The sequence below is a fragment of the Hemitrygon akajei genome, chromosome 30 (assembly GCF_048418815.1).
Source record: "Hemitrygon akajei chromosome 30, sHemAka1.3, whole genome shotgun sequence".
Lineage (NCBI taxonomy): Eukaryota > Metazoa > Chordata > Chondrichthyes > Myliobatiformes > Dasyatidae > Hemitrygon > Hemitrygon akajei.
The window spans coordinates 41,529,353-41,546,403 of record NC_133153.1 but is presented as its reverse complement, the minus strand read 5'-3'; the positions used below and the strand labels follow the sequence as shown (position 1 = coordinate 41,546,403).

General features: G+C 41.1%; 1 protein-coding gene across 1 annotated transcript in view; it reads left to right on the top strand.

The window, feature by feature from the left end:
• Nucleotides 1-14,024, top strand: part of blm (BLM RecQ like helicase) — an 88,781-nt gene extending 74,757 nt beyond the window's left edge. The window contains exons 20-22 of the mRNA XM_073032698.1: nucleotides 4,856-4,978; nucleotides 9,208-9,406; nucleotides 12,603-14,024. Coding sequence (XP_072888799.1) covers nucleotides 4,856-4,978; nucleotides 9,208-9,406; nucleotides 12,603-12,750 — 470 coding nt within the window. The 3' untranslated portion in view covers nucleotides 12,751-14,024. The remainder of the gene's footprint in view (nucleotides 1-4,855; nucleotides 4,979-9,207; nucleotides 9,407-12,602) is intronic.
• The last annotated feature ends 3,027 nt before the right edge of the window (nucleotides 14,025-17,051 follow it).

Here is a 17,051-nt window from a genome sequence, read left to right as displayed (position 1 = left end):
GTAAACTTGTGAGAAAAAGTTTGTGTGAATAAATAAAGCAGATTTACTTAATTGTCTAGGGATAGAAGAAGATCTGTCCAAAACTGGATCCAGCCAACAGTTAAAGTCACCACCCAATATAAGAGAGTATGAACTTAGTTCTGGCAATGAAGAAAAAAAAGGTCAAAAAACCCTACATCATCTGAGTTAGGGGCATAAAGGTTGGCTAAGACCACTCGTGTATTATAAAGTTTCCCCAAAACAATAATAAAACGACCATTAGGGTCAGATATCTTATTATGAAGCTCAAAAGAAACATTTTTGTTTATAAGAATTGAAACGCCCCTCACCTTGGCTTGAAAATTTGAATGAAAGTGTTGTCCTGCCCATCGTGCCATAAGACGAGAATTATCTGAATGACGAATATGTGTTTCTTGTAAAAAGACTACCTCTGCTCTAAGCTGTTTAAGATGTGCGAACACTCTCCCCCTTTTAACAGGATGATTCAAACCCGTAACATTCCAGCTGACAAAGTTCAATGGACTAACCATTGAACATAAGAAAAAAAAGGATAGCAGGCATTAAACCATATTTGAAACTTATATGTAATTCTGGGGCAAAAGTATAGAAGATAAAAAAGAGGATGAAATTACATCCTGTATAGTACAAATATGTCAAAATTCCATATATAATATTAGCATTGGAGTTCCCACCCACACCCTCTAAACCTACAACAAGAAAGCTGCAAATATAAAGCAGCAAGCTCTCCCCAAGAAAAACTAACCCCCTACTGGACTTCCAATTAGGTAACATCTTAATTATCTCCACTCCAATTGTTGATACAGTAATGGAAATAAACAACAAAAAGCTTTGAGTTACAAAGATTTACCTTAACAAGAAAAAACAATACATTAAAAGTTTGTAAATCTTGAAGTATAATAATGGTCTAAAGAAAACTTTACCCCAACCTTCCCGCTAGAGTTGATAAACCGAAAAAAAGATAATCTATAAACTCAGTTATACAGAAAACAACTTTAACGTCAAAGTAAGTAATCCAACCGAATCATAAAAATAAGAAAAAAAAACGCAAATAGTGTCTTGAAACACGGGGAAAAAACCACCAAAGGAAAATCCACTCGAGAGGAATTTGATCCAAACCTGAAACTGAGTTTAAAGATACAACATCAACTGCTGCTTAAGGTTAAAATAATCTAACCGGAGAGAAAAAATATCATCTCCTTTAAAGAACTAAAATTATGTAAGATAGAAACTAAAATTGAGAAAATGGAAAAACACTTCAATAGGACAATGCTACATAATTAAGCTACTAATTAAATAGATCCGACAACAGCTACATTTTAAATTTGAAAAAGGAAATATCAAGATTTGTAGAAATTGGAGACTGAAGTCTGAAAAGAAAAACAAAAACCATTCAAAGACGTCGTCACTTCACGAATCGATATCAATTTTTAAATCCGACACCTACTCCATTTTGAAATAAAGTCTCCAAAGACCTTTAAGAGGTGTCTAATTACATAGTTTCACAGTCAGTTCTATTTAATGAAAATGAAAATGCCCATACTGAAAAAATAGAAATCCATCGTATCGAAATATATTGAGTTAAATGGATAATGAAAAAGATAGAAATAAAGATTAGAATATTAGAAAAAAAATAACCATTATCTAAACAGAAACAAAAAAGACTGAAAAAAAATCATATCATATCGTATCTGAGGAACTCGAAGTAGCAGATAGGCTATCAATGAAGGTCTGCGCCTCTGCTACCCAATCGAAACGTTTAAAATCGCCGTCCCTAAGCTTGATTCGGAGCCGGGCTGGATAGGCGAGAGACGGATGAAGTCCATGATCGTAGAGAACTTTCATTACTCCTCTGTATTCAGCACGTTGACTCATAACTTGAGGTGCATAGTCCTCTACTAAACGGATAGCATGGCCTTTATATTGAAGCGTTTTACGTCAGCGAGCTTCTTTAATTAGTAAATCCTTGATTTGGTAACGATGGAGGCGAATTATCACTGGACGTGGTCTCTGGCCATCCGCTGATCGAGATGTAAAGATACAGTGCTCGATCAATCTCTGGAGGACTGGAAAGTATTTCGCTTCCAAAAATCTCACATAGAAAGTTTGAGAAAAATTCGACAGGAGATCCCCCTTCAACAGTCTCAGGCAAGCCGAGAATTCGAAGATTTTGGCATCTACTCCTGCTTTCAAGGTCCATAACTTTAAGAGTTAACTTGCTATTATGCTCCTTAGGGTAGAGCAAACTCTTTCCAGGTCTTTACAACGACGGTCTAGTTTCTTCCATGATTTCTTCAACATGTGATAAACGTTGAGCATGATCCTCCAGTGTAGAGTTGATTTTATCCAGTTTCAGTTCCAACAAACTAAATTGAGAAAACATATCTTGTCGGGTTTGTTCTAACAGCGACACAATTTCACTCAAGGTTGCTCCCGATGGAGTGTCTTTTTTTGCCGATTTAGTAGGCTTAGATACACTCATTGTGCAGCCAGCAACTTCAATAGTGGGAGGAAGAGTAAGAAATAAATGCAGGTATATGAAATGGAGCGGAGCAATAGTTTTAGCGACTTAAGCTACCACCATCTTAACCGGAAGTCTGAGAGATCTTGACACCTAGGAACTTGAAGATGCTCATTCTCTCCACTTCTGATCCCTCTGTGAGGATTGGTATGTGTTCCTTTGTCTTACCCTTCCTGAAGTCCACAATCAGCTCTTTCGTCTTACTGATGTTGAGTGCCAGGTTGTTGCTGCGGCACCATTCCACTATTTGGCATATCTCACTCCTGTACGCCCTCTCATCACCACCTGAGATTCTTCCAACAATGGTTGTATCATCAGCAAATTTACAGATGGTATTTGAGCTATGCCTAGCCACACAGTCATGTACATAGAGAGGCACATGGATGAAAGAAAAATGGAGAACTATATAGGAAGGAAGGGTTAGATTGATCTTAGATCAGGTTAAACAGTCAGCGCTGACTGAAGGGCCTGTAATGTTCTGTGCTCACATTCTGAGATGGATTCTGTGCCTTGCGGGATTTCAGCATTAACCTCAAGCAGGAGCTTGTATTTGCTGCCATCTACAGGCTGTGCTCAGCTTCTCGTTAAGCAGCGAGACTCCTGATAATGAATCTGGTGAAAGAAAAGCAGTTTGTATCATTATCATGCTTTTTGCAAGCTCAGTATGTGTCAAGACTGTTTACACCAATAAATGCAATGAATTTCTTATTGCATAATCGCAAACTGTGCCAGCACTTTACACACAGTAAGCTTGCACAGTGAGTAGTGTGATAATGTGGAGCTGACTTATTTATGATGTTGGTTGAGGGATGTGAATAGTGTTATTACTTAAGCAATTACCCCTACTGAGGCATAGGTCATTGATAGCAGCTGGGCCAATCTTCAAGTTGTCCCCAGGTGTAGCCCATCTTTGAAAATCCTTCTTCTCCCAGGGAAGAGGTCTTTGGAGTTTCTATTGGTGTTTCTGTAGCTCGGGGTTCTTCTGAGGTGAAGTTGCCTCCTCCTTTCACAGCCGAGCTCAGAACTGTTCATGGTGGAGTAGAATAGTGCTATGGGATTACTTAAATGTAATTGAAACATATACTCTATTTAATGCCCTGTCTGAAAATCAGGAAATGTGGAATGGTGCAGGAAAGTAACTCCAAAGGTAGAAGATCAGTTGTGATCTTATTAAATGGTGGAGCGTGCATGAGGGTCTGTACAACTGCTGCTCCTGTTTCTTGTGGTACTTTCTAATAACAGAGCATCTCTTCTAGAGCACTGTCACCTCAGTACTGCATTGGAGTTTCTGCTTAGATCTCTGTGTTCGGGTTTCTTGAGTATTTTTAGTACTTCCTCAACCACGATAATTAGTGTTTTTAGGAGAAGTTGAAAGTGGGTGTCTTCTAATTGTGTGTTTTTTAAAAAAGCTTATCAGCTTTATCTTTATATTACTTGTACGTAGCTGAATGTTCACACTGCAAATTGAGTTTTGATTTTGTCTGTAGGACTTTGAGGTGTAGGTGGGGATTCATCTTTACTTAATGCATGGAGAGGATGTTTCCAATAGTGGGAGAGTCCAGGACCAGAGGACATAGCCTCAGAATTGAATGATGTCCCTTTAGAATGGAGATGAGGTGGAATTTCTTTAGCAAGAGAGTGGTGAATCTGTGGAAATCTTTGCCACAAGATGGATGTGGGGACCAAGACAATGGGTATATTTAAAGCTGAGGTTAACAGGTTCTTGATTGGTAAGGGTGTCAAAGGTTACGGGGAGAAGGCAGGAGAACAGGGTTGAGAGGGAGAATAAATCAGCAATGATGGAATGGTGGAGCAGACTTGATGGGTTGAATGGCCTAATTCTATTCCTATGTCTTATGGTCTTAAGAGAAAGCTCACTGACCTCTATAGTCTTAACAAAAGTTGAATGATTATTCTTGTGTACCTCGTACTACAGCTGACCTTCATAAATTACAAAAAACAAAGGAAATGTTCATAGCTTCAAAATAGAAAAAATTGTGTGAAACAGTAGTCACTGATGGAGATACAAGAGATTCTGCAGATGCTGGGAATGTTGAGAAACACACACACACAAAGAACTGGATGAACTCAGCAAGTCGGACAGCATCTATGGAGAGACAGTCAGCGTTCCGGCCAAGTCTTGATGAAGGTCTTGGCCTGAAACATCAACTGTTTGTTACTCTCTACAGATGCTGCCTGACCTGCTGAGTTCCTGCAGACCTGGATGGAGAATGTGGAAGGTTTTTACTAGTGAACACCCAACGCTGATGTCTTTCATGTCTCTAAAAATATTAATGATTAAAATATTCTTTGCAGAGACACTGTCGTCAGACCCTGACGTCCTTCTGCAGATAGACGGTGTCACCGAAGACAAGCTGGACAAATATGGAGGTGAACTTATCGAAGTTCTCCAAAAGTACTCTGAATGGCAACTACCAGGTGAGGGAAGTCTCTGTGGTCTGGTGTTTAAAAAGAATGAGTTTCATTGTCATCACATCTTTATTTGTTACATTCAGAATCGGTTTATTATCACTATCTTATGTGAAGTTTGTTTTGCAGCAGCAGTACAGTACAAAGACATAAAGTTAATGTAAATTACAAAATCAATAGTGCAAAAAACAAGGAATAATGAGGTAATGTTCATAGCTTCAAAAGAAGCTATTTCTGAATTGTTGAGTATGGGTCTTCAGGTTTCTGTACCTCCTCGCTGATGGAGAAGAGGGCATGCTCTGGATGGTGAGGGTCCTTAATGATAGATGCCACCTCCTTGAGACACCGCTTCCTGAAAGTGTCCTCGATGATGGGGAGTGTTGTGCCTGTGATGGAGCTGGCTGAGGCTACAACCTTCTGTAGCTAATTGCCATCTTCTGCATTAGAGCCTCCATACCAGGCTGTGGTGCAACCATTCACAATGTTCTCTACCCTACAGTAAACAAATTTGCAAGTATCTTTGGTGACATATCTTCTCCTCGAATCCAAATCAAGTGTAGCCGCTGCCATGCCTTCTTCATAATTTGTAGAGCCCAGAACAGATCCTCAGAGATGAACACAAGGAACTCGGCAGGTCAAGCAGCATTCACAGAGGGGAATAATCAGTGGAGACTCTGCATCGGGACTGGAAAGGAAGGGACAGATCGGAATAAAAAAGTGAGGGAAGGGGAGGAGTGCGAGCTGGCAGGTGGTGGGTGAGATCAGGTGAGGGGGAAAGTGAGTGGGTGGGGGGGGGGTTAGATGAAGTAAGCTGGGAGGAGATAAGTGGAAGAGGTAAAGGAGTAATCTGATAGGAGAGAACAATGGACCATATCCTCAGAGGTGTTGCCATTACAAATATCTTTACAATCAATTTGAAGCTTAGTCACTGTTGTGAAATACACAGCAGCCAATTCACAATATGATAATGAGCAGATTCGTTATGCATTGAAGTGATACTAGCTGAATGATGAAGTGATCGCTGCTCTTCTCTGAGATAGTGGAGTCTGAGGACACATTGAAGCTGTTTGTGATATTTCAATAAAAATGGCGCCTCCCTTTCCCAGTGTGGTGTCAGCTTCAAGTTTAATGATAAACTTTAGCTGGGACGTGAAGAGAGGAGGAGGTGATGCGAGGGGAGAAGGTCTCTAATAACCCCTCAACTAGAGTAGGAATCAGATCCACAACTACATTCAGCCTCTTCCCAGTAGCTATCAGACATTTATTCAATCAGTCTGTAAGCTGCATTTGATATAGACTGAGGTAAGGAATAGTGTAAAATAAGTGTAGAATGAGAGTATAATTAATCAGTGATAAATGAGGCTCTACATTTTGTAGGTGGAATATAGAAGCCACTTTCTATTTGGTAATGAATAAATAATTCCAATTCAAATTTAGATGTATTTATCATATGTAAATAGAACGTGCGTCCGGTAAGATGGTGGCGCGTTCGTATGCAGCGGCCTCTCATGGGTCCATCAAAGGTATTTTTTTCTTTGTTAAATGTCTTTTTTATGATCACAAGACAATGCTAGACTCCAAGAATTTCAGGTATTTCAGGTCTACCACATCAGAGAGCTGCTCGTGGGTGGAAATGCAGACCGTGTTGTTGACTGCTACAGGAAGGGATCAGAGTTGTTGCGTGAAGGCAGTGTGCAGTGTAACCGTGGGTGTTATCCTGGACATTCCTCTTGTGATCACAGGACCCTGCTGGACATTGATAATGTAAGATGCCGTTGATCTGTTACCAGTGTTTGGTGGCACCACAGATGTCAGGGGAGCTACATGACCTCAGTTGTAGAGAGGACTAGGCCTTAAGCTGCAGGCTTGCCTGCTGCTTCAGCCCTGAAGCGGTATAGCGCGACGCCTATGCTCGGTTAGGGGCTGGCCTCCTGTCAGTGCTGCCCCTCCAGCGTTTGATCAGTGGAATGACAGGCTGAATTGCGTGCATGTGTTTGTCTGCGCATTGCTGAGAACTGTACCAACTACTTGCAGGACATGTTGCCCAGGGACTTCGGCTATATATAATGTTTATTTTTGCTCACCAGTTTGAATGAATATGTTTTGCATCTTGGCCCCAGAGAAACACTGTTTGTTCAGTTATATTCATGTATGGTTGAATGATAATTAAACAAATTTGATTTTTGATTTGACTTGTTTTAACAACCGACACAACTCGGGATGTACAGAGGGCAACCTGTAAGTGTTGCTGCACGTCCTGACGCAACCCGCAGTTGTCACCACATTCTGGCCCGCCATACCTGGCAGAACAACACAGAACATACCAAGTGACAAAGCAACAACAGCGAAACAAGCCCCGTCCCTCCTACTCATGCACGTACTCGGTCCACCAACCCCAGGACAGGCAGGGGTTAGAGAATGTACAATGTAGTAACACAGTTTAATAAGATTCTTTTTATTACATATAATGAGCAGTGGGATTTATTTCTGGAGAAATAATATTGAAAAGTAGGTAAATTCTGTTCAGTTCTACATTTGCAGTGCCAGTGTCCGTTTTATAACAAAGGATAGAAGCACTGGCAGAAGTACAAAGACCAGTGACTGGGGTGACACCAGCATATCAAATAAACGATTACCATTGGGAAGTATGAAACATGAACTGTTTTCTCAGGGACAGGGGCGTTCCCAGTTCCAGAGGAGAGCATAAATGTGAAAGAATCACTAATAAATCCAGAGAGTGGTGACAATATGACATAGGAAAGGCGCAGGTGAATAGAAATACTTTTAAATTGAAGTTGGGTAAAAGTTAGCGAGAGAGTTATTGAACACAGATTTGTTCCTATTTAACTCCCTTTCCAACACCAGTCTCAATAGATAGATAGATAGATACTTTATTCATCCCCATGGGGAAATTCAACTTTTTTTCCAATGTCCCATACACTTGTTGTAGCAAAACTAATTACATACAATACTTAACTCAGTAAAATATGATATGCATCTAAATCACTATCTCAAAAAGCATTAATAATAGCTTTTAAAAAGTTCTTAAGTCCTGGCGGTAGAATTGTAAAGCCTAATGGCATTGGGGAGTATTGACCTCTTCATCCTGTCTGAGGAGCATTGTATCGATAGTAACCTGTCGCTGAAACTGCTTCTCTGTCTCTGGATGGTGCTATGTAGAGGATGTTCAGAGTTATCCATAATTGACCGTAGCCTACTCAGCGCCCTTCGCTCAGCTACCAATGTTAAACTCTCCAGTACTTTGCCCACGACAGAGCCCGCCTTCCTTACCAGCTTATTAAGACGTGAGGCGTCCCTCTTCTTAATGCTTCCTCCCCAACACGCCACCACAAAGAAGAGGGCGCTCTCCACAACTGACCTATAGAACATCTTCAGCATCTCACTACAGACATTGAATGACGCCAACCTTCTTAGGAAGTACAGTCGACTCTGTGCCTTCCTGCACAAGGCATCTGTGTTGGCAGTCCAGTCTAGCTTCTCGTCTAACTGTACTCCCAGATACTTGTAGGTCTTAACCTGCTCCACACATTCTCCATTAATGATCACTGCATTTAACTTGCATTTAACCAGCACATTTAACATAGTGAATTGCCCCAAGATTACAAAAGAGATAATTCTTTGCCGAGCCACCAAAATAACTTAGAAGAGGTCCGAAGCTAGGTGAACAAAATAGATTTCAAGGAATGTCTTGAAGAAGGAGGAGTGGTTGAAGGACTGAATTCCAGAGCTCTGATCCTGGGAAGCTGACATTATTGAATAATGAATAGCCATTATTGGTGAGATAATTTGCGCAGAATTCATGAATTGAGGAAAGTACAGCTCCGAAACATGAATGCTGGAGAGCATCGAGAGGTCCTTATCAGACTGCAAAAGGATAACTGGTGGGACCCAGGGGATCAGATCACTATTTACAATAATATCCTGAAGGAAAGAACAGCAATGTAAAGTTTCCGAATGTGATGATATCAAAAAGGTGGGTGGAAGGGCATATTGTAACTAACTTTCAAGGACTCTACAGCCCATGTTCTTAGTATTTTAGTATCTATTTATTATTACTATTACTTTATTTGCAGTTTGTTGTTGGTCAGTCTTTGTGCGTAGTTTTTCACTGACACCTGTATTTCTTTGTTCTACTGTGAATGCCTGTAAGAAAATGGTGTAAGTTATCCTTTGTAAACTTCCCCACTCAACCATGTCGCCTTTTTGTGGGCCAACAGAAGAGGAAGCTGCTGAAGATGGTGATTCCAGCAGCTGGATAGACTGCCGGAGATCCCAGGATGAGGAGGAATCTCAGGAAACTTCGGTCTACTTCAGGAAAAGCAGAGGGGGCTCCGTGAGGAAACGGAAGAAGGTCCCGCATTACAAGAGAGCAAAGAAACGGAAAACTGTTTGTAACAGCCAACCACCTTCAAAAAGGTGGGTGATCCTTTGTAAAAGATTAAGTACTGTCCACAGTTATAGGAAGCATATTATAACTATGCTGGGACTCCTTCACGGTTCCTGTAGTGAATGTAATTGCCATTGTATGTTGTTAAATTCCAAGCCCTGAGATGGTGAGTAATTGGATTTATTGCAAATTAGCATTTTTTGGGGTCCAGTGAGATTTGTAAGTAAGTGCAGTGCATTCTGGGCATCAGTTAATTGAAGCAGCTGGTTATTTGGAACAAAATGTACTGGTCCGAAATTAACCAGAATCCACTATTTCTATAATATAAAGTTATTGCACTTACAAATACAAATACTTTATTGTCACCAAACAATTGATACTAAAGCGTACAATCATCACAGTGATATTTTTTTCTGCGCTTCGCACTTCCTGAAGTACAAATCGAAGTAAATATAATAAAAATTTAAATTATAAATCATAATTAGAAAATAGAAAAGGGAAAGTAAGGTAGTGCAAGTCAGGTCCAAATATTTGGAAGGTACGGCCCAGATCCGGGTCGGGATCTGTTCAGCAGTCTTATCATGGTTGGAAAGAAGCTGTTCCCAAATCTGACCGTACGAATCTTCATGCTCCTGAACCTTCTCCCGGAGGGAAGTGGGACAAAAATTGTGTTGGCTGGGTGGGACTTATCCTTGATTATCCTGGCAGCACTGCTCCAACAGCGTGCGGTGTAAAGTGAGTCCAAGGATGGAAGATTGGTTTGTTTATATTGTATTTGAGGATTATATTTCTGCATATTCCTATATGGCCCATTCAATCTTTTAAAATGCACAAACGTTTCATAAGCCAACTTCTGGTTGTTATACCCTTAAACAGGAACATCCCCGAATAGCAAAAGTCAATCAAGACCCCCTCTCCTACCTGTTTATTTCCTCTCCACTCCTGATTGAAACCATGGCATGTGCTGGTGACATTGATCTCTTCATTCGTGTTCTCAAATTTAAAAAATCTTTAATCCCACTGGTCAGCATTGTCACATTTATAGAGTTTGCTTATGACATCGGGCATAGCTGATGATGATAAACTATAGTTGATAATTGTACAGATAGCTGATGACTGAGAACTTTTACTGTCATCTGCACAAGTCTATGTCTGCACAGATGCAGTGAAAGGCTTCCTTACAGCAGCATCACAAGCACATAGCATTCACAAAAACAACACACATAACTGTTACAAGAAAGAATATAATTAGAACAAACAAAAGAGTGATCAAAGTGGTCATGTTGTTGTCAAACTGTAGTGATTAAGGTTGTGCCGGCTGGTTTAAGAACTGACTGGTTGAAGGATTTTGAACCTGGTGGTGTGGAGCTTTGGGTTTCTGTACCTTTTGCAAGAAGATGGCATGTCCCATTTGGTGGGGGTCTTTGTTGATTGATATTTACTTGAGGCATCACTGCTGATGGTAGGTATATCCTGAGTGGATCCACTGAAAATCCAAATACTCTGAATAGCTTCTTATTGCAATTTGAATGTGCAGGAACATGAGTTTTGGAATTAAGTTTATATATGGAGATGGAAATTACATGATATGGGTCACTGAATCTCTGATCTTTTCAAAATGAGACTATCTATTCTGTCCAATTAAATCGCTTATGATTAAACGACAGTCTCAGTTTGGTCTTCATAATTTTGCTGGCTTAATTAAATATGTTCCCTGTTCTTATTTGCTGCATTGGATAGTTTGACTTGCGGAGTTGTTGGGTATTATTTAACGAGTGAGACAGCATCTTACAGAATTAATAGTAGGGTCACAGTCATATTTACCAAATCAGAACTTGGGACTTTGTTCTTTTGCTTATGCACTTTTCAAGTGAGCCATTGGAGGGAGCCCTTACACAACATTTGAAGGTGGCTCAGAGGGAGGGATATAGATAGATAGATAGATACTTTATTCATCCCCATGGGGAAATTCAACTTTTTTCCAATGTCCCATACACTTGTTGTAACAAAACTAATTACATACAATTACTCAACACAGAAATATGCTGGCTTCTTCACCCTTTCTTGCTGCCACAAGAAAGCAGCATCCATCTTCCAAGAACTTCACCATCCAGATCATGCTTTCTTCTCTCTGTTACCTTCAGGAAGGAGCCTTTGGTCCCACCACTGGTTCCAGGAACAGTTATTACCCTACAACCATTCAGCTCCTGAACTAGCATAGATAACATCACTTGCCTCAACACTGAACTAATTCCACAACTTATGGACTCACTTTCAAGGACTCATGTTCTCAGTATTATTTATTTGCATGGTTTGTCTTCTTTTGCACATTGGTTGTTTGTAAGTCTTTGTGTGTAGTTTTCAATTGATTCTATTATACTTCTTTGTTCTACTGTGAATGCCTGCAAGAAAATGAATCTCAAGGTAGTATTTGAACTTTTTGAATGGAGCTGTGATTGTTTGAGAGGGAGGGAGTATTGGTAGCACTGACATAACCACTGTGCTCGTTAAGAGTGCCTTCCCCTTTCTCTCCTGATACGAGGGAAATTTAATCAACTTGTGAGAAGTTACAGGGGGGAGAAGTGGGAGAATAGGACTACTCTGAGAGCTGGTATAGGCCGAATGGGCCAAATAGCCTCCTTCATTGTCACAGGGAACATTAAAATATGGAACTAATCAAGGTATTTAATGTGATCAATTTTTCTCTGTCCCCCTCTGTGTTTCAGTGGGTATGTGGAGTTGAGACACAGATTCCTCCATTGTTTAACTAAAATAGGCTCAAAGGGCTGAGGGGCTGCTTGCTGTTCGTACTCATGTGGTACCATTTATCACACCACGCTGTGCCACAAACAATGAAATGACTGGGCAGTTAATTTGCACAATGTTACTCGTTAAAGGCATTCTGAGTGATGCCTTAGGATTGTGAACATTCATTGCAATGCTCTTAATTCTCTGCCAATTCTGCTCCTGTGTATTATAGTCTTATCGAAGGCATCAAAGGTTACAGGGAGAATGGGGTTCAGGGGGATAATAAATCAGCCACGAAGGAATGGCAGAGAAGACCTGATGGGTCGAATGGCCTAATTTGCTCCCATGTCTAATTCAGGTGAAAAATGGTGTATGGTAGTTGTTAGTTGAGGGGTAATTCACTCTGCATATTTACCCGTGCTATACAGTTGGAGGTTTCTGATGTACTGATCAATGTTCTGTTTTTACTTAACACAGCTCCAACACAAAGTTTTCAACAGCCTCCAAGCATTTCAGCCATGGACTAGGCGCAGGGGTCAGGCGGCCAGGAGTAATGCCACTGCCTGTTCCGCGTGGCACCACCAACCAACGACCATTCCTCAAGCCTACCTACTCTTTAAGCTGACCGTTGGTTTTTGCCTGCCTGTGTGCAGTCCTTGACATTCCTGTGATGTGAACAGATGGATGGTGCTAATACCAGATCTACAAGGAACATCCAAAGCTCAAGTTCCTGGCCTACTACAGTTAGACAAGAGCTACTGAATTAAACTACCATTTTGTAGAACTCATCTGACAGAAGATACTCTGGCAGGTCGAAGTAGTACCCTTGAGTTACGCTGCCAGCAGTAATCAGCAGTCAAAGCTACTTTGCATTTCCATATTGGTGGCTGTGAAGCTGTACAACACACCATAAATAATTTTACCTGAAGGATATTTTGTTTTGAGACCAGGGTAGAATTCTGGACACTTAATGTCTGGTCCTCCAAGGTTTCTCTATTTAACCGGCCAGTTCCTCAGACCAGCTGTGGAACTGCACCATTGGTTAAATTTAACAATCTAAGTTGGTTGCTGCTTTTAAATTGCCTAAAGACTGTTCTTTGTGATGTGTAAATTAAATGCAATTTATATTTTAATTCTTGAAGCCTGGTTACCAAGTTTGTAAATTGTATTTATGCTCTGAAATTCAGTGGAATCAGTAATTTATTTTTGCCTGGCATTTGTTATTCATCATAATACTTTGTAGCCTCACTAACTTGAATAGTGTCAGATGTTCATTCTTGACCAAGTCATTGGAGGTCATTCTGAGGCTCAAGTGGGAGATGGAAACCATCAGGTTGTTATTTTGTCCTCATCCTCTACCCACCTTTCCCAAACAGCTCAACTTCAATTAAATTGAGAAATATCAGTCATTTTGTACCTTTTTCACTGCTATAATGCACTGCTAGTCTATATATATATAATTAATTGTAGAACAAATGTAAATTTCTTCTTCAATTTTCCTGGATTTTGTTTAGAGAAGATCCCTTCGACACTGTTGCTGACTTTGCCATAATTACTGGTCCAAGAATGTAACATGTCATACTTAATAAGATCCAACTATACATTAATTATGCACAGACTTTTAAAAGAATAATTTCAACTGCAAAATAAAGGGATTCTGGGCAGTATAATATTCTGAAGAATAAAGTCCGTTTCTAGCTGTTGCATTTTATTTGTGTGGCCACAATTTATCTAATGTGCTTATCTCCACAAGTTCATTCACTGTGAGGTCCAATGGTCACAAGATCCATCTTTCCAGCTGAAATTTTGCATTTTGCAAATTCAGACCCTGAGATTTAGATTTTAACATTAGTCCAATGGTAAATGTGAAGGATAGCATTTATGTGAAAATGCATGAGCTAATAAAAGTTTAGAAATTTTACCAATTATGTTTCCTTCCCCTCCCCTGATCAATTTTATTCACCATATACACTTACATGTATTTCATGTTTGAAAGGAGCTTAAAATCATATTAGTGCTCAAGAAAAGCAAGCTGAGCTGCCCAGATGACTACTGCCCAGTTGTACTCACATCTGTGATTAAGTGCTTTGAGAGGTTAGCCGTGGCCAGAATAAACTGCTTAAGCCGGGACCTGGACCCACTGCAATTTGCCTATCGGCTCAATAGGTCTACAGCGGATGCAATCACTCTGCCTTGGAACACCTGGGCAATAGCAATATCTCCATCAGGCTGCTCTTTATTGATTACAGAACAGTGTTCAACACAATCATATCCTCAGTTTTAATCAACAAGCTCAAACCTGGGCCTCTGTATTTCCCTTTGCAACTGATCCCTGACTTGCTCACCAAGAGGCCACAGTCAGTGCGGTTCAGAAATAACATCTCCTCCTCTCTGACAAACAGGACTTGCTCGTCTCAAGGATGCGCGCTTAGCCCATTGCTCTACACTCTCTACACCCATGACTATGTTGCTAGGCACAGCTCAAATGCCATCTATAAATTTGCCAACTATTGTTTGCAGAATTTCAAATGGTGACAAGGAGGCATACTTGAGATAGATCAGCTGGTTGAGATATCAACCTTGCTCTCAACAACAGTAAGACAAAGGAATTGATTGTGGACTACAGGAAGGAGAAGTCAAAAGAACGCACACTAGTCTTCATCGAAGGGTTAGTGGAAAAGGTGAGCAGATTCAAGTACAGGGTGTCAACATCTCAGAATATCTATCCTGTGCCCAAGATATTGGTGCAATTTCAAAGAAGACATGGCAACAGCTATATTTCATTAGGAACTTAAGGAGATTTGGTATGTCACCAAAAATACTTGCAAATTTTTACAGATACACCGTGGAGAGAATTCTAACTGGTTGCATCACTGCACAGGATCGGAAAAGGCTGCATAAAGTTGTAAACTCAGCCAGCTCCATCATGGGCACTAGCCTCCCCAGCATCGACGACACCTTCAAAAGAAGGTGTCTCAAAAGGGTGGCATCCATCATTGAGGACCCCATCATCCAGGACATGCCCTCTTCATTGCTACCATCAGAGAGGAGGTGCAGGAGCCTGAAGATACACACTCAACATTTCAGAAACTATTTCTTTGCCTCTGACATCAGATTTCTGAATGAACAATGAACCCATGTACACTACCTCACTTTTTGACACTCTTCATTAATTTCATTAAATGTATTTATATATATAGTATTGTAATAATAGTTTTTAAAATATTTTTTGCAGTTTGCTGTCGCAGTACAATTACAGAAGGATGAAGCTAGTCGTTGCTGTGAATGTAATAACGTAACTAAACTTATCTGTCAGTTCTTAGAGAATGGAGCTGATTCACGGTTATTACATCAGTTCAGATTATTTACTTCCAGGTTAGACCTGCGTTTGATTGAAATTGTCCAATATAATCTATTCATCTTCCAAGTGGATCTTTAATGAACGACTATTCCTCACAGGAAAATAGCCACTCACAGGAGACCTTGCCCACGCCCAGGTTTACGGCTGCACAGGTGGAAGGTCAACTGAGGAAGATCTGTACCAGCAAGGCGGCTGGACCGGATGGAGTTTCCCCACGATTACTGAGGGCCTGTGCGACTGAGCTGGGAGAATCACTACAGCGCATCTTCAACATGAGCCTGGAGCAGAGAAGAGTACCCAGACAGTGGAAAACATCCTGTATTGTCCCGGTACCGAAGAAACCACAACCAAAAGAGTTGAATGACTTCAGACCTGTTGCCTTGACGTCGCACGTTATGAAGACCATGGAGCGGCTGATAATACAGAATCTGAGGCCACAAACCAGGCACGCCCAGGATCCTCTTCAGTTTGCGTATAAGGAGAAGGTGGGAGTGGAGGATGCTATCACGTATTTGCTGCACAAATCACTCTCTCACCTAGAGGGGGTCAGTTGTGCTGTGAGGATTACATTCCTTGACTTCTCTAGTGCCTTTAACACCATCCAGCCCAAGATCTTAAGGCACAAACTAACGGAGATGGGAGTAGACTCTCACATGGTGGATTGGATAGTGGACTACTTGACAGATAGACCTCAGTATGTGCAGTTGGGAGACTGTAGGTCTGACACGGTGGTCAGCAGCACAGGAGCGCCGCAGGGAACCGTACTCTCTCCGGTCCTGTTCACCCTGTACACATCAGACTTCCAATATAACTCGGAGTCCTGCCATGTGCAGAAGTTCGCTGATGACACGGCCATAGTGGGGTGTGTCAGGAATGGACAGGAGGAGGAGTATAGGAAACTGATACAGGACTTTGTGATATGGTGCAACTCTAACTACCTGCGTCTCAATATCACCAAGACCAAGGAGATGGTGGTGGACTTTAGGAGATCTAGGCCTCATATGGAGCCAGTGATAATTAATGGAGAATGTGTGGAGCAGGTTAAGACCTACAAGTATCTGGGAGTACAGTTAGACGAGAAGCTAGACTGGACTGCCAACACAGATGCCTTGTGCAGGAAGGCACAGAGTCGACTGTACTTCCTAAGAAGGTTGACGTCATTCAATGTCTGCAGTGAGATACTGAAGATGTTCTATAGGTCAGTTGTGGAGAGCGCCCTCTTCTTTGTGGTGGCGTGTTGGGGAGGAAGCATTAAGAAGAGGGATGCCTCACGTCTTAATAAGCTGGTAAGGAAGGCGGGCTCTGTCGTGGGCAAAGTACTGGAGAGTTTAACATCGGTAGCTGAGCGAAGGGCGCTGAGTAGGCTACGGTCAATTATGGAAAACTCTGAACATCCTCTACATAGCACCATCCAGAGACAGAGAAGCAGTTTCAGCGACAGGTTACTATCGATGCAATGCTCCTCAGACAGGATGAAGAGGTCAATACTCCCCAATGCCATTAGGCTTTACAATTCTACCGCCAGGACTTAAGAGCTTTTTAAAAGCTATTATTAATGCTTTTTG